The sequence below is a fragment of the Meriones unguiculatus genome, chromosome 12 (assembly GCF_030254825.1).
Source record: "Meriones unguiculatus strain TT.TT164.6M chromosome 12, Bangor_MerUng_6.1, whole genome shotgun sequence".
In the NCBI taxonomy this organism is placed as follows: domain Eukaryota; kingdom Metazoa; phylum Chordata; class Mammalia; order Rodentia; family Muridae; genus Meriones; species Meriones unguiculatus.
Genome location: NC_083360.1, coordinates 30,575,194 through 30,601,315, shown reverse-complemented (window position 1 = coordinate 30,601,315; position 26,122 = coordinate 30,575,194). Strand labels below are relative to the sequence as shown.

The 26,122-nt window shown below is 47.3% G+C and overlaps 1 protein-coding gene across 1 annotated transcript in view; it reads right to left on the bottom strand.

The window, feature by feature from the left end:
• Positions 1 to 230: 230 nt before the first annotated feature.
• The window catches only part of Letm1 (leucine zipper and EF-hand containing transmembrane protein 1), a 39,804-nt gene continuing 13,912 nt past the window's right edge, over positions 231 to 26,122 (bottom strand). Inside the window, exons 4-14 of the mRNA XM_021651571.2 lie at positions 21,812 to 21,955; positions 20,757 to 20,894; positions 20,063 to 20,266; positions 13,713 to 13,832; positions 11,164 to 11,295; positions 10,597 to 10,737; positions 9,837 to 9,971; positions 7,716 to 7,850; positions 5,871 to 6,058; positions 4,531 to 4,669; positions 231 to 3,171 (exon numbers count right to left, since the gene is read on the bottom strand). Coding sequence (XP_021507246.2) covers positions 3,022 to 3,171; positions 4,531 to 4,669; positions 5,871 to 6,058; positions 7,716 to 7,850; positions 9,837 to 9,971; positions 10,597 to 10,737; positions 11,164 to 11,295; positions 13,713 to 13,832; positions 20,063 to 20,266; positions 20,757 to 20,894; positions 21,812 to 21,955 — 1,626 coding nt within the window. The 3' untranslated portion in view covers positions 231 to 3,021. The remainder of the gene's footprint in view (positions 3,172 to 4,530; positions 4,670 to 5,870; positions 6,059 to 7,715; positions 7,851 to 9,836; positions 9,972 to 10,596; positions 10,738 to 11,163; positions 11,296 to 13,712; positions 13,833 to 20,062; positions 20,267 to 20,756; positions 20,895 to 21,811; positions 21,956 to 26,122) is intronic.

The following is a 26,122-nucleotide window of genomic DNA, read 5'->3' as shown; positions in this document are numbered from 1 at the left end:
CCCATGGCCCTCTCCACATCCCTGTGGATGGATCCTGGCGCTGGACTGAGGAGTTGATTTGGTGTGGGTACAGGCCCTGTCTCCCCGGCACTCCTTTGCCAAGGTCCTATATTGCGGCTCATGACAGGCACAACGTGGGACTGTGAGGGGACTAGTCTTGGGCCATCTCAGGCCCTGCTGCCTGGTTGTATGTCAAGACTACCCACCCGGACAGACCATTACGCAGCAGACAAGTCATCAGTGGCACTTTATTCGGTCGCCTCCTTACAGCGGGGTGAGAGGAACCACCACGCTAGCCCCCCAGGGCCCCGGTCAGCCTGGAGTCGAAGAAGCCCTTGCTTACCAGCCTTCACAGAGCTGGGCTGTGTCACATGGTGAAGGTGCACCGGCCTCCTTGGGTAGGTCCCGCAAGGCCTGAGCCTGGAGCCAAGGCTTAAGCCCCCACTTAAGCCAAGGCTTAAGCTGGCACTCACTGAGGGGAGGGTGAAGTCCTGTCTAAAATCTGAGCATATCTGGTGCCCACAGCAAAATCCTTAGTGTGTAGGTTAGGTTAGGGTAGTCTGAATTCCCACTTGATTTCTTTGCTGATCAGATTGCTTAGGGTTCAGAGATACGCTTGGGGTTCTAACACATGGGAGATGTTTACACATGACCCAGCTGGAGGCTCTAGGACCAGTGGAAGACAGATGAGAGTACAGAGCTTTCTCCCCTACCATGGTCCCAGAAGGCACAACTCAAGACCATGATGAGGATGGCTTTCCAGAACTGTAAAGTGCCCTTCACACTTAAGATGTTAATAGTCCCGAAAGGAGCCTGGACTTTAGGTGCTAACTTCCCAAATCCTGTGTGGGAAGCTGGTTTGGAGTGGAGAGAGGAACGCCAGACTCCCCCGTTAAAACTCTAGCTTCATTTAACAGACATTTCGGCTCCTGAAAACCAACTCTGGGCAAGTGCTGAGGCGCAGAGCAGTACGACAGCTGAAAGGCAGTCAGTTTTCAAATGCTCAGCTTGAGTACAGTTCTCAGTTCTGGATCTGCCATTTCTTTTTCTTTTGGAGGGTGGCGGTAGTTTTAAGACAGGCTTTCCCTGTGACAGCCATCGCTGCCCTGGAACTCACTTTGTATACCATGCTGGTCTGGAATTGAAGAGATCTACTTGCCTCTATGGCCTCTCTCTGCCTCTGCTGGGGGTAAAGGTATGTGCTGTCGTCACTGGCCAGGGGAGCTGCCATTTCTAAACGTGACCCAGCTGTACTAGGTAAGGTCAGTGAGACAAACAGATGTAGGGACAACTCCAAAAACCAAGGTGGGCACTCACTGCTAGACCTTCTAGCACACACGTATGCTAAGGCCCTGTGGGGGATGGTGGTGTGACCTGTGAGGGCAGAGTCCAGAGTAGAGGGTCATCAGGGAAACCTCAGCCAGCAACAGTCAACCGTCATACAATGAAGGATGAGGCCAACAGGTGAACACAGGACAGGCTCCAGAATGCTAGTCAGAGGAGACACCCTCCACTGTGGGGACACATTGGGCAACTGCAATCTTGTCCTCAGAAGTATACACCGACAGCTAGAAGCAGACTGCCAGGATTCACAGATGGGACCGCGCATCCACTAGGCTCCTTCCACTGTTTCTCTGCACAGGTTCATGTGTAAGAATCATCTTATTCCTGCCTAACCTCATATCCTTCCTTAACGGTCAAGAAAGATGTTTCAAGAAAGTGAGAGTTCCATTCTAGTTGCTGCTTCTCTGGACATCTTCCAAATCCTGTCTGGAGTCAAGAAGGAGTTTTTTGAACAGGGTCTTGCTAAGTAGCCCAAGCTGAACTCAGTCCAGTGCTTCTAGGATGTGCTTCTCGGTGGTGGTGAGACCACAGGATGCCCAGCCCTGGCCTGCCCAAGGAGCCATCTCCAAGAGAGAAAGGCTGCTGGCCACTGGACTCTGAGCTCCACGCAGAGGGGTGCCAGTGACCGCTGACAGGCAGGGACACCTGAGCTCTGTGGGACCACTCCCCAGGGGCAAGAGCACAGCCATGAGTGGTTTTGCTCATGGAGCCTGAGCCCGAGCCTGCAGCGTGCTGAGATTCCCTTGTGAAGCCCCATCTTGGCCACTGTCCTGTAACAGGACTTACATTTTATGCTGAAAGCCGCACAAAGCTTCAGGTATATTCAGGTTGCAGACATCAGTTCTATCCTCTAGGCCTGTTCAGCAATACGGACTGCCCGATAGAAAAAAAGATTCATTTTCAAAGGCTTCTTCAGTGTGTGTCACTATGTTAGGAACTACTCATGATTAGGCGGACGGTCATGGATGAAAATTCAGTAGGAGTCAGTTAAAGAATGATTAGGTGGAGATCAATGGTAGATTGAGAAAGCTCCAGTCACCAGGCAGAATCCATACAGGACAGACACTGCTGTCAGGGACCTGTGCGTGGTTAAGACAACTGTGGAGGTGTGAGCAGACAGAGCTATGTACACTGGTATTTAGGAATCCCCAGTCCTCAGATTGACTGCTGTCTTCAGCACGGTGGAGGCCGGCATTTGTGTTTGTCTAACTCCTAGCCCAAGGCCGCTGAGGACATGCAGGCATATCCACTTGGCTCCACACAGGTGCTGGGAGTCCAGGTGCTCCTCGATTTCTTCTCAAGGGATGGAGGCTCGGTCAGAGCCTGAGCCGGTAAAGAAATGTCTTCCTACTGAGCCTGGCCAGAGCACTCTCTGAAGCTAGGGGTCAGTGTGGGGCTATGATCCTATTGGTAGCTGTACCCTTAACTCAAGGGTTAGGGCCATTTAGTACCACACCATGGCATGAGTCTAAGACCCAGAGGGCTCTAGGGCTCCAGCCTGACTGAATCTTCGTGGAATGATGAAAATTAAAAATTACTTGATTATGGAAGTTTCTGATTTATTCCAGACAAAATATTAGATTTGCCACTAAGAATCACCTCAAAGCAACCACTCTTGTGTCATCCCCACTGTGGTTGGTGTAGCATGATGATGGCAGACGCCGAAAGCAGGCAGCTCTAATTCTTCACTTCTGCAGCCTCTTTCTCAGCCTTCTCCTTGGCCTTTTCCTTCTCTTCCACCTTTTCCTCCTTCTCTAGTGTGGCCACAATTTCAGCCACCTGGGTGGTAGAGATCTGAATATCTTCTTTGTCCACTAAGTCAATTACCTACACACACAGGAGAGGGGAGACTTAGGACGTGCCCCACCACTGCCTTCATCTGCTTCCCTTAACAGCTCTGGGGAGAGAGGACTTGACGCCTCCTCTGAGCCATCTTCTTGGCTGGGCTCTGGCCATTTTGCTGCATGCTATGGATGTCTGGGTTCCTCCTGCTGCTCTGGTCCTCAAGAGTCTCGGACCTCCAGGGGCCAAAGACTTCACAGCAAGGCTGTGGCATCAATGCCCTATTCCAGCCAGCAGAGCCCTGCCACACTGCTAAAGGCCTAGGATCTGCCCTGAACATGGCTTTCCTGGTACAGCAAGGGGCGGGCATTGGGGTACCTTTGCTCCTGTGACGTTGACTGAGGGCAGAGCATGGAAAATGCTCAGCCTGCATGTCTGATAGCACCTGTTTAAGAATGGAACTAAAGGTAATTACCTGGTGTCTCTAGCCATATGCAGAAAAATGGCAAACTGGCCAGGTATGCTGAGAAGCATGAAGACAGTGTTAAGTTCTTTTCTCAAAAACATGACTTACGATTTAAGTAGGTCCATGACAATTTGCAGGCTGGATCCCAACTCAGGTCCTGTGGGCTGGCGTACCTGGAGCTTAGCCACTATCCCTACATGCTCTACCCTCTCAGTGTCCCTCAGGTCTCAGGGGGCCTCAAAACGGGTCCTAGCAGAGGTGTTTACCCTGTTTCCCAGAAACAAGGGAAGGAATCATGCTGGAGTGTGCCTGTGGCAGGGCAGGGACTCATTCTGTTATCTCACCTCACCAAAATGTCTGTAACTTTAGTAACTTAATTCCAATGTGATTTCAAATGAGGGCAAAGGGCTGAGACACTTGGCCTGCAGACCTGACCTCCTCATACATTTAAAAAAATTTTTTTAAGGATTTATTTATTTTTATTATATGCACTGGCGTTTTGCCTGCCTGCATGTCTGTGAAGGTATCAGATCCTGTGGAGCTGGAGTTACAAACAGTTGTGAACTGCCATGTGAGAGTAGAAACTGAACCCCAGTCTTCTGTAAGGACAGCCGGTGCCCAGGCTGGAGAGATGGCTCAGAGGTTAAGAGCACTGGGTTCAATTCCCAGTACCCACATGGCAGCTCCCAAGTGTCTGTAACTGCAAGATCTGACACCCTCACACAGACATACATGTAGGCAAAACACCAATGGACATAAAATAAAAATAAATAAGTAAAAACAAAACAAAACAAAAAACAGCCAGTGCCCTTAACCACTGGCTGAGCCACCATCCAGGACCCTCCTGAGAGTCTTGGGGCCCCCTCCCCAAACCCCCAGCCCTAAAGCAGGAAAGCAGCCAGGCCAGCTTGCCTGGCTCAGTCCTTACTGAGACCCACCTTAACAAGGTCATCGATGTTGATATTGCCATCCTTGTTCTCATCCAGGGCTGAGGCCAAACTGATGAGCTTGTGTTCTGGAATGTCCTTGATCTGCTTCATGGCGCTGATGAGCTCATTGACACTGATGACACTCTCCCTGGGGAGGACAGTCTGTATGTGACATTGGCCAGGTGCTCGGTCTCATGTCACCCCCAGCTCTTCCCGTAGGCCCTAATTTCAAATCCTCAGAACACATGTAAAAAGCTGAGAGTGGTCATACATGTGTCTATAACCCCACAGAGACGGGATGATCATGGACTTATAGGCTGACAGCCTCTGTGTGCACAGAAGTACATACACTAGTACATACACGCTTGTACATATAGCACATATGAAGAACTATACTCACACACATGCTCATACATACTACACACACACAAAATTGAAAAAGGAAAAGATCTTGGGGGCTGGAGAGATGGCTTGGCAGTTAAGAGCACTAAATGCTTTCCCAGAGGACCCTGATTCAATTTTCAGCATCCACAAAAACACCGACTAAAAAACAAAGTTTAAAAAAAAAACCTTGAGGCTAGAGAGATGGCTCAGTGGTTAAGAGCAACTACTGCTCTTACAGAGGACTTGGGTGCAGTTCCCAGAACTGAACCCACGTCGGGTGCCTTACAAATGTCTGTGATTCCAGTTCCAGGGGGTCTGACACCTTCTTCTGGCCCCGTCCACATGTGCACATCCCTACAGTGAGAAGCTCCACAGGTCCTTAGGCCTGTGTCTTCTAGGGAGCCAACAGCCTTCAAGAGGAAACATCTTCCTCTGGAGGTAACAGGGGTCTCTGGGTACCCAGCTGCAGCCGCCTGCCCTCACTGAAAAGGCTATGGTCAGGGCTTGTGGCAGTCCACTCAGAGCTGGGCCGGGAGAATATGGAGTGTGTCACTGTTTCCTGGTGTCTTCTCAGGAAAGCAGACTGACCACAATTGGTGTCATAATCCCAGGGTTAAAGATGGGAGGAAGCAGGAGGAAACCTAAAAGTCTGAAGAACCAGGGGCCAAGTGGGGTTAAGACTAAAAGCTCAAGGGATAGCACCATGGAAAGGAAGGAAAGATGGGTCAGGAGACACGGGCAAGGAAGGAGACTGATCTGAGCGACCCAGGAAAACAAGCATGGGGATAGAGAAACTGAGCTGTAAAGGAAAGAAACATAAGAGCAAAGACCTCTTGTGATCCTGGCTGCCCCTGGGCCCTAGGTGGGGTGGGCAGGCACAGGCCAAAGAGATCTGCTTTGGAAGAGATCCCAGCAAAGCACCTGTCTGCTGCAGGTCAGGCTAGATTGGGCCATGGCTCACTTACCCTGCCAGAGAGCTCTCATCGGGGCCCAGCTTGCCATTCTGTTGACTGGTCTCCAGCTGTGCAATAAGGCCATCAATCTGTCCAATCATCTGCTGGACTCGCTTTGTCAGCCTCTTGCTAGCTTTGGATTCTTCTATGTATTTCTCATCACCCGTCTTTGAAAGTTCCTTCTTGATCTCCTGTAAGTCCTAATTTAAAAAAAGTTTATCCCCCCCCAAACAGGGAGGGATCTACATCAATTTGGACTTGAAAAAGAAAGTAAGCCACTGATTTGTGCTGGTATGTGCTCAGTAGTACAGTGCTTCCTACTGTGCACAGGGTCCTGTGTGTGCAGAACAAAAACCAACCAGACAGGAATTAAACTCAGCCTCAGAAAACTGGGAGATCTTAGTTCTATCATGCAAATTTGTTCTTATTAACTTATTTTTGTAAGCTCAAGTTTTTTTTTTTTCTTTGTATTTGAGGGGAAAAAAAAATCTGTTCTGAATTTCAACTTCCTTTGTAGTTACTAAAGAATAAATATAAAGGCTCAAGGAAACCTAAGCACCTTCTTTCCTTCCATGGATCAAAGATCACAGGGACAAGAGCAGGGTGAGCACAGAGAGGAATGAGGCACTGTCTTGTCTGCCTGCTGAACAATGTGGTTTCTTCTGGTGGAGAGGTCACGCAGCCAGAGGAGACTACCACAGGGAAGACGAGAATTAGCAATTGATTTCTAACACTCTCTGGGTCACGACTTTCCCAACGGAGTGGGGCAAGAGTACTGTTGCCTCGGATTTGAAAACAATGTCTGTTGGGGCTGAGGATGCAGTCAGTGCAACAGCACTGGGCTAGCAGACTCAAGGTCTGGGATCAATCCTAGCACTAGGAAAGAAAGAAAAGGAGGGTGGGAAGGAAGGGAGGGACAACACTACATAGGAAAAGAAAGAAATACCCTGGAGGGTCATGAATGAAAGTAAGATTTCAAGTGTTAAGTGACCAAACAGCTTATACAACACCTGTCACTATCTCCTTAGCAGCAAAAGGGTGTCATTTACTACAAAGTGGCCCAATTAGAATTATGGTGGCAAAGCTTTAAGATAAACTTTCCGTTTTGGTGCTGGCACTCTAAACTCAGGGCTTGTACATGCTAGGCCTTGTGCTCTACTGTTCATCAGATCCCTGGTCAAAATTTTTTCCATTTGCTTTTTCTCCAAATTCTCTCTGGCCAGCATGTTATATGTGTGACAGGAATGTATAGTGGAAGTTTTGGTTTCTCTAAAAACTCAGTTGTGGTATGTAAACAGGTTTTTGTTTTAATCCCAAGTGTGGGATATAGAGCTGTTTTCAGTTTGTCCACAGCTGATACATGCCTTGCACAGCTTAGAGAGGGGCGTCTCTTTGCCAGATACAGATACTTTAATTCTGAAGACTTTGAGAGGGTACAAATACCAGAGTCCAGAGAGAGAGAGAAAAAAAAAATGCTCTGAAGAACACTGAGAGGGAGGAGGGGGAGGAGGAGGGGGAAGGCTTGGAGGAGACAGTCAGAGAAGGGTGCTACTGAAAATCCTGACAACTGAGATTAGTATTGCTCCAAAGAACCAGCAGGAAGTAGCTACAGAGAACTCTGCCCCCTTTCCCCTCTAACCTTCTTTTTCTCCTACCAAGGGTGGGGGTTGGGGGCATTGAAGGGAAATAGTAGCTCAAGACACCAAAATAAAATAGAGTTAAAAAGTAATGCCAACAGGAATGGTTCTTGATGCTTTGGGGTCTGATAAAGCTGTGTTCTAGCTACTCCAGTGTCGGCCTGGGCCCTGAACAGCTGCTGAAGCTACCTACACTGGTCCATATTGTATGGCCACCCACCTCACTGTAGTCCTGCACATCTTCTTTCAGCAGCTCCAGCTCCTCCTTCTCCTTGGTCAGGGACGACTTCTGCTCCTTTAGCTTAGAGCAGGCATCACTGAGGATGTCAATCTCCTCCTTGGTTATTTCTTCTCCCTGGAAAGAAATGCATAAACCTAAGGGGACAAATAATTTCTGTCCCTAAATGTTGAAAGCACTTGACGACAGCCTCAAGTGAGCTACAACTCAGCTCTGGGCTATGCTGGCTATGGCGCCTCTCTGTCTGTGTCTTCTTGGTGTGCCGGCAGAGTGAGCACACTGCTTATCCCCAAATGCTGCCCTATCCCCAGGATTCCATCCCCAGGCAAGACTGACCTGCCTTTGCTCTGTAGGACAGCCTTTGTTTTCTGGAACTTCATAGGAGAGGGATTACCAGATCTGCCTCTTCTGATCAACTCACCTATTTTGACATCCAATGGTAGAGTGTTTCTAACGTGGACAGTAACACCGAAGCACAGCTCTCTCCTTCCTAGGACTTTCTGTGACTGTAGCGGCAGCTGCCGTGAACGGCTGTGCATACGGGTAGAGCAGCTGGTCACAGTCTGCTGCTTTAGAAGCCATCAAAGTGGTGCCCGAAGGGATCTAGGCCCTACATATCCTCACCAACACTGGATGGAAGGCCAAAGATTTTTCTGTTTTGCAATACTGGGCACTGAACCTAGGACCCTGAGTACACTATGTAAGAACTCTGATGGAATCATATCCTTAACTCTTTTTACATTAAAAAATTGTTTATTTTTATGTGTACAGGTGTAGGTGTGTCCAAGATTTATTTTCTTCTTCTTAAGTTGTGAGAGGCTTATTTACTGTTTTTACTTATTGTTGTCGTTATTACTACTCGCTCTGCCGACGAGGCTGGCCTCGAACTCAAAGATCCACCTGCCTCTGCCTCCTGAGTGCTGAGCTGTGCACCACCACCGCCTGGCTTCCTCCACCTTCCTTTGTGAGACAGGACTTGGAGGTTACTAATTCAGCTAGGCTGGCTGGCTATCAAACCCCAGGAATCACGTGTCTCTATGTTACAGCCTGCTTTTGCAGGAATGTCTGGGCCCCATCTTGAGTCTAGGTTTTGGGGACTTCTGTCAATACCATGACCTTCTAGCCTTGATCATGCTACATGTCTATTCTGGGGTCTCCTGGGCCATACAGCAGCCTACTTTTTATAGGCCAAATCTTCAGAGAAGCCCACTAGGGTCTGCCTCGCCCACCCATGCTTTCTTCCCCCTCTCAGCATAGCACAACTTCAGTGGCCAGGCCAGGGCCAGAAATCTTCTCATATTCTCATATCCCTTGCAAAGGTTCCTGTCTGCCAGAGGCATCAGCCGTCAGCACTTCACACTTCCTGCTTTCACCAAGAATGAGTTTTACCTTCCTTCTCTGAGCTCTGCATGTGACCCTGACCATCCATTCAGGGCTCTTGCTATCCCACAGGACCCCAGGCAGAGACCTGCTTGAACACACAGCTTCTATCTAGTTCTCTCAGCTACCAAGTTGTCTCTATCCACTTAAGAGAGTTTCCACCAAATCTGAACATCTGCTTCTGCGTGTGGAATTTCCCTGACATCAGCACAGAAGATCCCAGGTTTTTCTTGTTCTGCCCAATTCACTGACAACAAGCTGACAGGAGTTTCTCAAGAGGCCTCACACTTAATCACCCAGCAAATGACACCAGGGTGGGCCTCTGCAGAGGAAGCTTTGATTTAAAGGGCCATTCTTCACTTCTCTTCCCAACAAAAGGAAACAAGGGCCTAGAAACCCATGAGTAGCATGGCAGCCTCAACACAGGGTCATACATAGGCTTTCAGCTTCTCATACCTTGGCCACTCTCTACTCCTGGCCACTACTACAGCTCACCAGAGATTAAAAGTGTTGTTGGAGGCTACATGGCCATGGAGGAGAGCCCCAACCCACCAAGTGAACGAGTCAAAGGGTTTTCCCAACAATACATACCATGATCTCTGGGAAGGTCACAAGTGTTGGAGGGGAGGAGGGTGCCCTGCCCAGCAAGACCTCTTTAGGAGATAAGGGGCCCACACATAGCCCAGCCCTCTTTCTCCTCCTCCTGGTCATAATATAGCTCACCTTCAAACCTTCCAGCACAGGTGCCGTATCCTTTAGTGCCTCTGAGGGCAGGATCACATCAGGCACCTCTGGCTGAAGCATGGGCCCTGGCTTCCCAGGGACAGTGGCTTCTGCTACTTCTGGCCGGATGTCCTTCTGAAATGTAAGCAAAACCATACTGGTCATCTGGCTTTGGCTCCATACTCAGCATGTAGCCTTGACAAGCAGCACTTGGAATACTCTGCTAAGTGATAAGGGAGACCTACTGATCACTATCCCGCAGAGCAGTTCCTCTGCCCCAGGATGAGGAGGCCACCCGAAGGCACTCGACAGCTTCAGGCAGAGCACGTTGCTCCATCTCTGGGACTGAGTCTAGGTGAAGGGATGTGCATGAGTAACCTAGGCAACTCCAGTCACATTACAGTGAGCTCTGGCAGATTCTATGAGACTATGAAGCCAAGAGGTGAGCAGAGTCATGGGGAGTCAGCCACTCTTAGCAAAACAACCCTGAGAAGTTGGGTCCCTTACTAACTCCTGCTTGGGTGCTAAGCTGGCCTCTCCTATGCCAACGGTGACCAGACAGTTAGATGCCACCCCATGTCTTCTATTGCACTGTTCCTGAGAGCTACAGCTCGACAGGCAAGCCCTCCTGTGTTGTACCATTTGGCCCCTGCAGGGAAGGACAGGGTAGGACTGAGAGCATATACATGGCCCCAAGGCAGGTGCTAAGAAACTTGGGCTGGGACAGCCTGGGGTCGCGAGCGTCAGGGCAGCTGCTTACCACAGCCTCGGCTGCCCTCTGCAGCTCTTCCAGGTGTTCCTGCTGGATGGCAGCCTCTTCCTGCAATGTGGCCTCCAGCTTCGCCTTGTTGTCCACCTGTTCGCCCTCCAGCTCTGCTGCTTTCACCTGAGCTTCCTTTGCCTTCAGAGGAAAGGCAGAAGGAGACGGTAACTGCAGTAGGCCCGAGGCGCCAGCCTTAGGAAGCCCTTACCTCTGAGCAATGCTGCCGCCCAGGCTTCACACAGAGCAGGAGATACACTAACGGGATGTTGCCTCCAAAGTGGATAGAGGGTCCAAGGCTTCCATGGGTGAGGCTGTCCGTCCATCAGAGGACTGTTTGAGTGCACCACAGGCAAAACTCAAACCATCAACTCATATTTGCTACCGTGGCACTGCTGTGCCTGAGGCTGTGCCACATAGAGGGCTGGGCAGGGAGACAAAGTAGGGAGCTAGCGAAGAGGACAGGAAGACCAGGGTCTCCTGGAGAGTCCCCACAGCTGTGCAGGTCAGGGTTCCAGCCCAAGCCCACAGAGGTAACAAGTCAAAGGGTCTTCTGTCAATACATACCACGATCTCTGGGAGGGTCTGCAAGGTGGATTTGAGCTGGTCAGCAGGCGAGAGGGTGTCTGGCAGGTACATGGCCCGGGACAGTATAAGCAATGAGGTGGGGATCTCGTGATGCAGGTGTAAGTCCAGCCACTGGAACCAAAGCACACTCACAGGACATGCTGTCCTCGCCTGACCCGCGGCCCCGGCCTCTCCTGCAAGGTGCTGGCCTGCCCACCCTGGAGTCTCCTTCTGTTGCTTGGGCTTAGTTAAGAGATACCGATTCTGGGTACCACAAGCAAACATGACTTGAGTAAACAGGTTCATTAAATTAGTAAAATGCATTTCCCCCCCCCCAAAAAAAAAATTAAAAGTATCTTTTGGGGGCTGGAAACAGCGCTGGCTGCTCCTGTAGGACCCGGCTTCAGTTGCTAGCATTCGCATGGCGGCTCACAACTGTTTGTAACTCCAGCTCTGGGGAATCCGACACCCTCTTCTGGCCTCCATGGGCACTGCATGCGTGATGTACACCAACATACATGCAGTACACTAACACAAATATTTAAAAATCCAACATATATAACATTAGGTGCAGACACACATACAAACCCACCCCTCTAAGCTGAACAACTGATCATCAGCTTCAGGTACCTTGAGAATGCTCAGTGTGCTCTGTGCTTAAAAACAGCCTGGTACATTGGCCCAGGAATGGTGGTGCTTATCTGTAATCCCTGCACTTGCTGAGGCAGGAGGATCACACTCTATGGTAGCCTGGGCTATATAACCTGACACTTGAAAACAAACAAACAAACAAACAAACAAACAAACAAACAAACAAACAAAGGCCTAGGATACACATGTGAACTACAATTTGTAACTTTTAGGTCTTTATTCATTTACCTCACATCTATTTATCTGGAAGGGAGGGACAGCAGCACATGCCACAGAGGCACACAAACGGAAGTCAGAGATAGAGAATGACTTTTGAGAGTCAAGTTTTCCCTTCTATCACATGGGTTCTGGGAATCAAACTCAGGTTTTCAAACTTGGAGGCAAACACCTTTACTGGTGGAGCCATCTCACTGGCTCATGTGTTTAGATATAAATAAAAACAATGGTAGAAAGGCTGAGGCAGGATACACAGACATGAGGCCAGCCTGAACCATATAGTATGAGACCTTGTCTAAAAAAAAATAAATAAAGTTCTTTCTTTTTTAAATGTTGGAGGGCAGGCTAGATGTGATGGATTACACCTCTGATCCCAGCAATTAGGAGGCAGGGGCAGGTGAGTCTCTGTGAAATCAAGGCCAGTCTAGTCCACACAGCAAGTTCCAGGACAGCCACAGGTAGACAGGGTCTCACACAACAAAATTTTTAGAGGGCACAGGGAGCAGCAAAATGTTTCCCTATTATATATGCATTCTTCGGTTGAACCCCAACACCATGTAAAAACAATTTGAAGGCTGGAAGATGGCCTAGCAGGTAGAGCTAACCCCACCCCTGCCTGAGACAGGGAGGGAATAAAGATGTGGGCCATCACAGCTGGCTTCAAACATTTGTTCATAGACTTCACAACTTGAGTTTGATCCCCAGATCCCACAGGTAGCATGAGAACAGATTCCTGACAGCTGTCTTCTGATGTCCGCATAAGAACATGAAAATGAGTATACATTCATGTGAAGGCATGTCATGGGCTCATGTTATCAGGGTACTTTATTGACACCAAGACAGCCTTTCAAGTAGACAGAAAAAGCTGTTATATTTCATTTACACACTGAATACAGTACAACAGATGAGAAGAGGGGCCAGAGAGAGAGCTCATCTATTAAGGGCACTTGTTTAGGAAGAGGACCTGGGTTCAGTTCCCAGAACCCACACGGATGCTTGTAATTGTCTATAACTTTAGTTCCAGGGGATGCAACACCTCTTAACCTTGGAGGGCATGTGATACATATACATACTTGCAGGCAAAACACTCATATACATAAAAATAAAATAAATAAATCTCATGGTGGTGTGCACCTTTAAATCCCAGCACTCAGGAGGCAGAGGCAGGAAGGTCTCTGTGAGTTTGAGGCCAGCTTGGTCTATGAAGCAAGTTCCAGGACTGCCAGGGACACACAGAAAAGCCTGTCTCGAAAGCCTGCCCTCACATCTTGGGTACCAGGACTCCAAGTGTGCACAACCATGTTCCTATGGTACTTGTGCATGCTGAGCAGGCAGTCTGTCAACTGACCCCAGACCTTTCTTTCCCTCTGTTTGTTCTGAGACAAAACTCGGTGATCCTTCTGTTGCATCATGTGCCACCACATTCAGGTTTCTGGGTATGTGTATACTCCCATGCGGTGTTGAGGAAGGAAGTCTGGGATCATGTGTGCCAGATATGCATTCACTTGGGCCAATCTCAGGGACTTTTCTAGTTGAACCCCCTGGCCCCCAACACCCCCCCCAAAAAAAACCCAAACAAACAAACAAAAAACCCACCTGTGCTAGTCTAGAGCAAAGGCAGACAATTCCCAACAGAGAAGAAAGTTATGGACCCACCCCAACCAGCCCTTTAAGCCACATACCTGTTTGAGCTGGCCCTTCAGACGGTCTTCCGTGACGCCAAGCGCTCGCATACCTCGTGCTCGACACGCTGCCTGCAATTCCTTGACAGTCAGACTGTCCACTCCTTCCTCAGAAATCAGCTAGAAAAGAAAGCAAGCCAATTACTGCTTCTCAAGATCACCCCAGATCTATCACATTGATGTTAACACAACTGGGGACAAAAGTACTGAATTAGAAACCATTTTCCTAGGGCTAGAGAGAGGGTTCATCAGTTAAGAGCACTTGTTGCTCTTGCAGAGGACCTGGATTTGGTTCCTAGCACCCACATGGTAGCTCACAACTATCTTTAACTATAGTTAGAGATGCCCTCTTCTGACCTCCTTGGTCACTAGGCACTCATGTGGTATACATGTAGGTAAGACACTTATATGTATACAATTTTAAAAGTCAGAGGAAGAAGCAGCAGCAGCAGCAACAGCCACTGCCATTTTCCAGATATGTTTTGTCACAGTATTAGGTTGAGGTATAGTTCAGTGCTTTGAGAGCCAAGGGTTTCTCCCTGGCACCAGGAAGAGAAAAAAAAAAAAAAAAAAAAAAAAAAAAGGAAAGGGCAAAATAGTACCACCAATGCAGGTTCTGAGTCTGAAGCGACTCAAGCCATCCTGGAAAGGTCACGACCTTGAAGCACACAGTGGCCAGACTTAACCCCAAGATGTCAAAAAGCCCATGTTGATGTATGCACCGCCTGGAGAAGATGCTAGGAAGTACCTGCTTCTTCCTGTCAGCAGAACCAGCCCTGCCCTGTCTGCTCATGACCTGCCACAGAATGTTTAGTGTCCACAGTGTTGAATGACAGAGGCACAAGACCCTGAAGGCACTTTGGCCTCATACCCAGAAGTGTTTCCTCTACTTCAGTCTATGCTTACGCAGCCATACTGACTCCAATTTGGAATACAGGAGACCTGGAGGCCAGAGGAAGCAACAGGCTGAGAGAGAGAAGAAATGAGGTAAACACTGGGGTGCCACTTTGTGCTTGGCAACTTCCGAGCCCTTGCCAAGCCTATGACTGCACAGCTATGTCACTGCACCACTGCTCTGTTTTTTGAATTAAACTTTTTGAGATTATTACAGACACATGCCCACCCTTCTCACTCTAGGCAGGACGGCACCACATCCCCCAGACTAAGGCTCCTTATGCTGTCTTTTGTATACACCCTGATTTCCATGGCTGACACTTGTTATTTCAAGAATATCATAAATATGGAAAAACACAGAAATCACGTGGTAAGAAGCCCTGCAGCTCCTGAGGACACATCTGCTGTGGGCATCAAGCTCGCTCCTGACTGATGGGCAGCTTCCCACAAGCTGGGTCCATCATTCCGCTTATCTAGTCTTCCAGGAAGATGGGGCCATTTCCAGTTTATTAACTGTGCAAAAGCTATTTTTGGTTGGTTTTCTTGCCCCTGTTTCCCTCTGGCCACTGCAGCACTTTCTGGGAAGATAGGAGTGCTCTGGAAATAGAGCACACTTACAGAGCGCAGCAATGGGCAGACACTCACTCTCCTTTGCCTTCTCCCATTCCTGATCTTGTCATGTATTTTCTCGTCTCAGAGAACTACATCAAAAGCACTGCAGACCTCCAGTTCTAGAAAGTAGCAGTGGCCACACTTGTTCAAAGTTCTTCTATCTGCCTCCTTTCTTCTGATATTCCAAAGTCTCATCTTCCACTGTATAATCATTTTGGGTAAAAACTTTCCTTGGCATTTGTATGTGTGTGTACTGTGTTGTACATACACTGTTTTTACCCATTAATGTGTGCATTTAGATTTCGAAGGCAGAGTTATATTTGGGTGTCTTTCCTTGATCACTCTGCTTCTTCAGGGACAAGAGCGTAACTGCACCTGGTGCTCATTATGCAGCTAGGTTGCCTGGCCAATAAGCTTCAGGGAGCCACTGTCTCTGCCTATGCAAGTGCTGGGTTTATAGGCACACAACTCCGTACCAACTTTGCACTTGAATTCTGGGAACCTCAGTCATTACCCTTGTATGGCAAGCATTGTACCAACTAAGCCATCTCCCTTGTCTCTTTGGCTATTCTTTAAGGACATTATGACAACTCTTGTGTTCCTTTACCTGGTTACCCTCATTCCTTTCTTTCTGTTTTGTTTTTTCAAGAAAGGGTTTCTCTGTGTAGCTCTGGCTGTCCTGGAACTCTGTAGACCAGGTGCCTTGAACTCACAAAGATCCAACTGCCTCTGCATACCAAGTGCTGGGATTAAAGGGGTGTGCCACCACCACCCAGCATTGTTCCTCATTCCTATGGAACCTTTGGCTGCATGGGAAAAAGACAACATTTTGGCTGTATGGGAAAAGTCATCAAGCATCCAGCTTCACAGTTTTGAGGAAACCACTGTCCCTATGTTCTTTACATCCCTCTTACTGCTCTGCACGGTGTCTGTGGTGTTAGTTTGAATAGGAGTATCATGGGTAGCAATTTCTTCAGATGCACCCCTTTAGAGGTCTTCCCCCTCATCCCCCATTTTGAGACAGGGTTATTCTGTGTAGCCCTGCCTGTCTTGGAACTCACTCTACAGACCAGGCTATCCTGGAACTAAGATCTACCTGCCTCTGCCTCCCAAGTGCTGGGAGAAAAGGTGTGCCCACCATCGCCAAGCTCATTTTGCCTTTTAATACATGTCATAAATGCACATATTCTCTTGAATTTGAGAAGCTTAAGGTCATTATTTCTTCTAGCTTCTTGTGATCATAGTCACCGTGTTTCTCATGTCCTCTGGCTCCTTTTAAGATAAACAATGGACATTGTGCTTGAACTGAGTACTACTGTTCATTTTCCAGAGGCAGCTCCTGTCCACGGTCCCACCCTCTTTGACTGTTGCTGCACCCTATCAGCAGGCTTCCCACATGGCTCTAACTCTTCCTGTGACTCTTTATATCCTTGTGCACCTGAGATTTTTGCCTAGTTCAGTCTGTAAGTTGTGTTTAAACATCTATATAATGGCTGCATCAAGGCTGCTATCAGAAGCTTGGTACAGTGGTGTGTGCCTGTGGTTGTAGAAGTCTAAGGCAGGAGTTTAATGGTGGCTTAGGCAGCAGAGCAAGACTACTACCTCAAAACAAAATCAGGTCAAAACCTCTCCAGTTTTTCCAGTATCCGCCTCTCAATAGTGGCATCTGCTTACTGCCTTTTTCTGCCTATGGACTGCATCAAGGTTCTTGGTGTGACACGTGATTCCTCTTTTCCTTTCTTCCTTTTTTAATTTTTAAAGACTTATTTATTTTATGTGTATGAGTATTTTGTCTGCATACATGTATGTGCACCACGTGTGACTGGTGCCCAAAGAGGTCAGAAGAGGTTATCTTCTGGAGCTGGGAAATGGCGGTGCATGCCTTTAATCCTAGCAGGCAGTGGCAGGTGCATCTCTGAGTTCGAGGCCAGCCTGGTCTACAGGGTGAGGTCCAGGACAGCCAGGCTACACAGAGAATCCCTGTCCTGAAAAACAGAAGGAAGGAAGGAAAAAAGGAAGAAGGGAGGGAGGGAGGGGGGGAGAGAGAGAAGAGGGAGGGAGGGAGGGAAGGAAGGAAGGAAGGAAGGAAGTTAGGAAAGAAGGAAAGAAAGGGGAAAGAAAATCTCCTGGAGCTGGAATTGCAGATGGTTGTGAACCACCATGTGAGTGCTGAGCCAAATTCACATTCATTGTAAAGACAACAAGTGCCTTAACCAAGAGTCATCTCTGTAGCCCTGACAAGTGATTTTTCAATCAAACCTAGACACATGAGTACACAGCAGAAGACTCTGGACAGGATTCTACTTTCTGCCTTACTGGCTTTCTCGACACTGCTGGGTGTGGGGTTACTACCTTTATAGATGCTGTAGTTATGATCTTGCAGCTAACAGCCATAGTTGCTCTGTGATCTGACTTTCTCAACCAAACACAAACCTTATCTCTCTGTTTCACGTCCTAAGTGAAAACCAACCTCTGGCTGCTCCCTAAGGGGACAAAGGCACAGTGCCAGTTCCTCGTGCTATCTGTCCCTACTCCATGGCAACGTTCCGTATTCCTGCTTCCCACCTCGCGCCCACTGATACCACAGAAACTGGTCTTGTTACTGCTGGACAGGTGTTAAGGTCCTGACTCCACTGGGCCTTTGCTGACCCCATCTGACACTTGTCTCTAATGACACCTTGGTGGAGTGGAGATACTTGTTACTACCTGCTAAGGAAAAAAGTCAACGCCTTGAGCCAGGTGTGGTGGTGCATGCCTATAATCCCAGCACTCAGGGAGGCAAAGGAAGGTCTCTATGAGTTTAAGGCCAGCCTGGTCTACAAACCGAGTCCAGGACAGCCAAGGCTACACAGAGAAACCCTATCTTGAAAAACCAAAACCCAAACCAAAACAAAACAAAAGCTAGCTCCTTGCTAGCTTCCTCCTTTTTAGTTCCGTGACACATTCCTAGCCCAAGGCTTTCCTGACAAGGATAGAGACAGCCAGCCCCTGAGCTTGCTCACTGAGTCCTTTCTGAGAGAAGAATCTCAGTTAATACAGTCAGTGCCTGTATTTCAGAAAAATGAAATACAGCAAACAGACAAAACCAAGAAGAACAACAAACACAAAGACCCACAGACTCCCCGGTCCTGGTCCTATAATACTGAATTATCTACATATGGAGTTCCAGGACAGCTAGGGCTAAGTAGAGAGGCCTTGCCTGTATCAAAATAGATGCACAGATGGACAGAAAAATAGGGAGGGGAGGGAAAGAAAGGGGAGGGGGGCCATGATAGAACATGCCTTTAGGTCTTGGGGGGGGGCTTTAATTACAGCACTTGCGAGATAGAGGCAAGTGGACCTCTGGGAGTTCAAGGCTAGCCTCGCCTACAAAGTGAGTCCAGGACAGCCAGGGCTACACAGAGAAACTCTGTCTCAAAAAAAGAACAAACAAACAAACAAAAAGTAAAGAAAAGGTGTGCTGGGACATGCTTACAATCTTAGCTCCTAGCACTTACAGGGTAGAAGCAAGAGGGAGAGGAGAGCTGAAGGCCAAGACAGCAAAATAGCACTTCCCACCAAGCTTGATAACCTGAGTTTGAGCTGAGACCAACATGATAGAATTTAAAGAACTGACTCATGCACATGTAACTGACTCCACATATACAATGTGTGATGTCCATGCCTGTGTGCACACACACAGACACATTGTATTAATAAATGTTTTCAAAATCTGTTTTAAAAAAGTTACATGCTAAGCTTGGCTGCATAGGGAATTGGACAGCTAACCCGGGTTATGTGACACCCAGCCTTGGAAGACAGAGGACTCCGAGAAGCAAGCTGGCTAGGAAACTAGCCATAGCGGTGAGCTTGGGTTTGCCTGGGAGACCCTGCTGCACTGAGTAAGATGGAGAAACAATCAAAGATGATTCCCAACATCATCCTTGGGCTTCCACACGTGTGTGAACCCACTCATGCAAACATACATACACACATAAATACTACACATGAGAAAAATGGAAAAAATTTAAAAAAGAAAAGAGAGCTGGGCTGGAGAGATGTCTCAACAGATAAAGGTACTGGCTGTTCTTCCAGAGGAAGGACAAGGGTTCAATTCCCATCACCCACATGGTGATTCACAACCAGGTATCACTGAAGTTTCAGGATCCCATGCCCTCTGAAATCTGAGGGCATCAGGCACAAACATGGTACACATATATACATGTAGGCAAAACATTAATACATATAAAAATAAATAAATCTAAAAAAAAAAAAAAGAGGACTAAGGATATTAAGGAATTAGGAGTGCTGACATCAAACAAACAAGCAAACAAATAAATAAAATAAAAAAGTTCGGGCAGTGGTGGCACATGCCTTTAATCCTAACACTCAAGGAGGCAGAGATCGGTGGATCTCTGTGAATTTGAGGCCAGCCTGATCTACAGAACTAGTTCCAGGTCAGCCAAGACTACATAGTGAGACCCTGTCTTGAAAATCCAGAGTGCTGCTGACATAACACATGAGGCTCTGGATTCAATCCCCAGGACTGTTGTTCCCAAGGTGGTGGAGGGACAAAAACAAAACCCCAGGAATTGTGGTTTATGCTTATAATCCTAACAATCAGGAACCTGGGGCAGAATGATTGCCACAAATGTGAGGCTAGCCTGGGTCATTCAGTAAGTTCTAGGCCAGCCTGAGCTATGTAGAAAAAAGGAATGACAAGAAAAGGAGGAAGAAAAACAAGAAGAAAGAGTATTGCAGACAGAAAGAGCAATCAAGACACGTGTGCACAAAACAAAGACAAGAAGATGCCTCACGGTGGGCAGAACAGAAGCTACAATAGGTTCAAGTTTGGCCCAACTCACTTTATCATCAGCCTTTATGGACCTCAGGCGCATGGTGAGCTGGAAACGCAGGAAGTTGTTGGTGCCGATGGACTGAAGCTCCAGCAGCTTGCACAGCGCCACCAGCTGAGGCCTCGTGAGGTTGTCCAGGGTCAGTTCATCCTCAAACAATTTGGAAAAACGCATGATTTCCTCATTGCTGGGTCTCTCGCCTGTCTCCCGGATCTGTAGAAATAATCCCAAGTATTATCCACTGGGTCCAAACTATGCATTCTCCCACTCCCTGGACTTGCCTCTGGTCCCAGCTGGAAGGACCTCTCACCAAGCTCTCTGGGAGCTGTCCTAGCTCAGGCACCCTAAGCCTGTGCTATGCACTAGTATACACAGCATCAATCCTGCAGCACCATCCAGGCCCCTGTCCCAGGAGACTGGGAGTACCAGCTGCGGGCCAACTCGGTTGACCTTTTCCCACCGGGGCTGTGGGAGTGCCCTGGGCTCTCAAGCCACACCCCAGTTTCTCACTGGCAAGAAGAGGCCACATTTGTATATACCTACAGCTCCCTTGAAAGGGACTGAGCACAGGGTAGTTAGCTTAAGCTCTGTCTTGAAGCTTCATTCTGCTGAGTATACAAAAACAGGAAGGAAGGAAGGGGGAAAAAAAGGCCCAATAGTGCTCGAGCATCAAATCATCCTCTGACAAATGGCAGTACTACACCTTCTGGAAAAATGCAGAGAAATCTTTGGTGGCATTCCCCTTGGCTGCCTTGTTCTTCAGGGCCATTTCCTCTATGGTGTCCTGGAGAAACTTGGCCAGCTCCAGCTTCACCCGAAGCTCTTTCTTCAGCCTTTCCTCCTGCGAGAGTAAAGTGAAGGTTATACTCCAGCCCTGGCCTGCTCCCTCTTGCATTCTACCCGTCTCTACCTGGAAAGGAGCCTCAAGCCTGCTTCTTACTACAAGACAAGTCTCCCACATCCCATACCCTTCAAGGAACAAACTCTAGGTGCGATATATTCTTTTTTTTTAATATTTTATTTATTTATTATGTATACAATGTTCTATCTGCATATACTCCTGCATGCCAGAAGAAGACACTAGATTTTATTATAGATGGTTGTGAGCCACCATGTAGTTGCTGGGAATTGAACTCAGGATCTCTGGAAGAGCATGTAGTGCTCTTAACCTCTGAGCCATCTCTCAGCCCCATGTGATATATTCTTAAACTCTATTTAAAAAAAAGTCTGCATGAAGCCCCAACCTTACCTCAATAGCAGAAGTTGGTAGACTTATTTCATGGGGCCAGACAGCGAGGCTTTGGGGCCTCATGGGTCATTTGTTCTCACACAATCACCTGACTCAGCTGGTGCTTTACAAAAGAACCAGTCAACAACTAACAGTGTGAGTCTGGAAGGAATTGTAGGCTCATTTCCTGTTATTTGTGTGTGCACATGTGCGTGTGTGTTGACTTACTGAGTGTGGATATATGTGTGGAGACCAGAGGCTCCGCTGGTCCTCACTATCTGCCAGTCTGAGGCAGGGTCTCTTCTTTGCTGTTTGCCAGCAGCTGGTGCACAATCTTTGGGAACTATCCTGTCTCCACCCTACACTTTGCCACAAGAGCACAGATGCATTACCCAGCTTGGTTTGTGCACGGATCCCAAGATTGAAATTCAAGACTTTGTGTTCTCATGCATGTGCTTGCTTTACCCACTTAGCCCTCCCCCCAGTCCTCAGACTCATTTTCAAGTGGACTCAAGTCCCAGTGCCCTCACCTTGATGGACTGGGTCTCGAATGTGGACGGCAGCATGTTGGGGAAGAGCTTAACAGCTACGGGCAGCAGGAACTCCATGAAGGGCACCACCACGAACACCAGGAAGGGCACTAGGCGGAAGAGGTCTGCACAAATCCGGAGAAACTGCAAAGATGTGAGCACATCAGCAGGACAGAGCAGGGCAGGGCCATTTGTCCTACCATCACTACAAACCGAATCACAGTGTGACTCAAGAGCTCTTAACAGAGACTTTCAGAGACCCATTTCTTTCTTGGAGTCTAAGCTACATGCCAATGGTCTTCAGAACAGGAAGGGGCTAACCTGTGGGTCACCAGATGTAAATGACCCATGTAGAGATAAACAAGGCAGGTGCAAAGGAGGACAATTTAGACAAGATAGCATCTGTGAAAGATGTCTCTGACCACCCCCTGCAGGTAGGAGGCCTGTGAAGTCCTTCAAAGGAGCTTATAATTTTCCACAGTGGAGCCATAGTTTGGCCAATTTCCTAGATGCCCTAAAGGCTTGTTTCTTAGAAGTACTTGCTTGTTTTTAATGGTCCCAATCTCTTAAATTCTTTTTTTTGTATTTATGTATGTGTATTGAATGTTTTGCTTGTATGTTTGTATGTGTACCATGTGTGTGCCTGGTGTACAGAGGCCAAAAGAAGGAATCTAATGCCTTGGAACTAGAGTTAGAGATGGATATGAGCCACCACATGGGTGCTGGGATTCAACCAGGTCCTCTGCAAGAGCAACAAGCGTTCTAAACCATTGAGACATCTCTCCAGCCCCATGGTCTCAATCTCTTTAACAAATGCAGTATTGTTAGCTCCAACTTTTTACTCACTTTTCTGGACCAAGTACACGGCTCTCAGGTCTTTTAGTCCATATTTTTTCCCTGAGGCAGTGTTTCTCTGTGTAGCCTTGGTTGTCCTGGACTGACTTTGTAGACCAGGCTGGCTTCAAATTCACAGAGATCCACTTGGCTCTGCCTCCCTAAGTGCTGGGATTAAAGGTGTGCACCACCATGCCTGGCTCCTTTTTACTCAGTGTTTTTCCTCCTGATCCCCATTATAAATCAGGTAAAAACATCCAGGAATAACCATTCCACAGCCTGATTCTATATCTTTAAATTATTATTATGTGTGTGTGTGTGAGCACGTGGGTGCCTAGGATGCACGTGGGAGGGCATGTGTGTACCACAGCACACACATGAGGAAGTGAAGAACAACTTTGTGCCATCATTTCTGTCCCAATATACCCTTACATGTTTCAAGAACTAACTCTGATGGTCAGGCTTTAGTGACAAGCAATCTTCTAGGCCTCTGATATTTTTTTTTTTGTCTTGAATTTTCTCTGGCCAGATAAGTCTATCACCTTTAAACTCAAACTCCCACAAAGTCTCATGACACAGATGACATTTGGACAAGCTCCTTGCCAGAATATAACACGAGTGGCCTCCAAGCCAATTCTCAACCAAGTTCTGTTTCTAACTGGAACTTGACTGTAAGTGGTGTGTGTGCGTGCACACTGGCCCATAACTGACATTAGGTGTCATCCCTTCATTGCTCTCCACTTACTATTTCGAGAAAAGAGACTATCTCTGAACTTGGAGCTTGCTGTCTTGGCTATGCTGGTTGACCAGTGAGACCCTGGACCTGCCTGTCTTCACACTTCCACAGCTGGGTTTACAGACATGTGCCACCATGTCCAGCTTTTATGTAGGTGCTAGGAAGCTGACCCCTGCCCCACACTTGCACAGCAAACACTTCCGCCACTGACTAATTGCAGTCTCTACTGGCCATTCATCTGTCAGAATTTTGGTCACCTGAGCGCCTACCAGAATCACTCATTAAGCTCTGTACAAATTTAATCACTCATTAAGCTCTGTACAAATTTCTTCCTGGTAGCAGCTCTAAAGGCTTAAGAACTGCAGGGGTCAGGATTAATACTACAAATGACCCTATTTCTGGTATCAACTTTCTGTATTAGTAGGTTTTCTTATAACTGTGACTTAATACCTAAGAGAACAATTTAGGAGGAGGAACAATTGTCTTTGCTCATGGTTTCAGAGGTTCCAGTCCACTGTGGTACCCATGGGTTGGGAACACAGGGATGCTCAAATCAAGGTAGCTGGGAAGCAAAGAAAGCAACAAAAAGGACCAGAGTAACAGTGAGCCACAGGGACATACCCTCCAGGGGTCTATTTCCTCCAACTTGGCCCCACCTTCCACATGACCTGCCAACGTGCTAGTCAAATTCTGAATGCATCAATGAATTAAAGGGATAGTACATTAGCTGACAGCCCTGACAATCTAATCATTTCTCAATGACCTGATCCAGCAGTTGGCTTTAAATATTTAAAGGAAAGATCTTTTGGGTTAGGGATGTGACTTAATAGTAGAGCACTTGTTTATCATGAAGAAAACCCTAGACTTGATCCCTTGCATCACAAAAAATAAATTAAAAAATATAATAAAAGCAAGGTCTCCTTAAGTGTGTATAAACATAAAAAGCAGAATTATACCAGGCAGTGGTGGAGCATGCCTTTAATCCCTGCACTTAGGAGACAGAGGCAGCTCAGATCTCCAAGTTCGAGGCCAGCCTGGTCTACAGAGTGAGTTCCAGGGCAGCCAGGGCTACAAAGTAACCCTTAGAAAACAAAAACAAAGACACCCCCCCACACACACAGGAATGCAACAACAACAACAACAAAAGTAGAAGTACAACTCCTTGTTGTGTGGTGCCTCAGTCACTCCACAATTACCTTTGAAGCGGAAGGTGACTATAACAGGCATAGAGGCAGTGCACACCTATAATCCTAGCACTTAGAAATTTGAGGCTGGAGTTCAAATGTAAGGTCAGCCTGGGCTATACAGCAAGACCCTGTACCAAAACCAACCAACCAACCAAAAAAAACAAATGAACCTGTGCTGAAATATCATATTATTCATAAATAATTTTTTTAAATTTAGGTTTATTTAATTTTATGTATATGTGTGTATATGTATGTGTGTGTACTTGGTGCCAAAGGAAGTCAGGATAGTATCAGATGCCCTGAAACCAGAATTACAGATGGTTGTGAACCACTATATGGGTGCTAGGAATCAAATCCCGGTCCTCTGAGCATTCTCCAGCACACAAATAGCCTATTTTTTGCTTTTATATAACACCTAAATAATAGTAATAGGTTAACAGACTTTTGATCTAGGTACTGAAGAGGCTAAGCAACACTGAATTCCAGGCCAACTTCATCTATCTCTATCTCAAAAATAAACTGATGGGCTGGGGCTGGAGTGAAGAAATGGCTCAGTAGTTTAGTGCACGTCCACTCCTGTAGAGGATCCGAGCTTGAGTCCCAGCGCCACTGGGGGCTCACAACTATCTGCAACTTCAGTTCGAGGGCTCCCACACCTTCTGGTTTTCGTGAGCTCCTGCACACACATGGTATCCATAGGACACATAAAAACATACATTCTTTTCTTTCTTCTAAGATTTATTTATTTTTATTGTATGTGCATTGGTGTTTTGCCTGCACAGATGTCTGTGTGAGGGTGTCAGATCCCCTGGAACTGGAGTTACAAACAGTTGTGAGCTGCCATGTGGGAATGGAACCTGGGTCCTCTGGAAGAGCAGCCAGGGCTCTTAACTACTGAGCCACCTCTCCAGCCCCAAAATACATATATTTAAAGAACGAATTAACCCAGGCACACAAGCGAGGCAGAGGCAGGTGGCTCTCTGTGAATTCAAGGCCAGCCTGGTCTTCAGAGTGAGTCAGGAGCTAGAGCTGTTACACAGAGAAACCCTCTCTTGAAAAACCAAAAATTAAGATAAAATAAATTAAAAATTAATTAAGAGGCTAAATTTTCAGAGACATTGCATCTAGAAAACAAAAACAAACAAACAAAGAATAACCTGGCGAGCCAGGCATAGTTGTAGTATAGCATTTGGACAGACAAGAGGATTGTGAGTCTGAAACCAGCCTAGGTTATACAGTGATAACTTGTCTAAACAAACAAACAAACAAACAAACAAACAAACAAACAAACAGCTAGGGATAATGGTGCAGTCCTTTAGTCAGAGACAGGTGGATTACTATGAGTTCAAGGCCACTCTGATCTACATATCAAGTTCCAGGACGCTAACAGCTACATAGTAAAATCCTGTCTAAGGAAAAAAAAATGGTAAACGGGGTTAGAGCTGGCTCACTGGTTATGAACACTGGCTGCTCCTGTAGAGGACCCAGTTCAATTCCCAGCTTTCACACGGCAGCTTTCACCTATCTGTAACTCTAGTCTTAACAGACCTGATG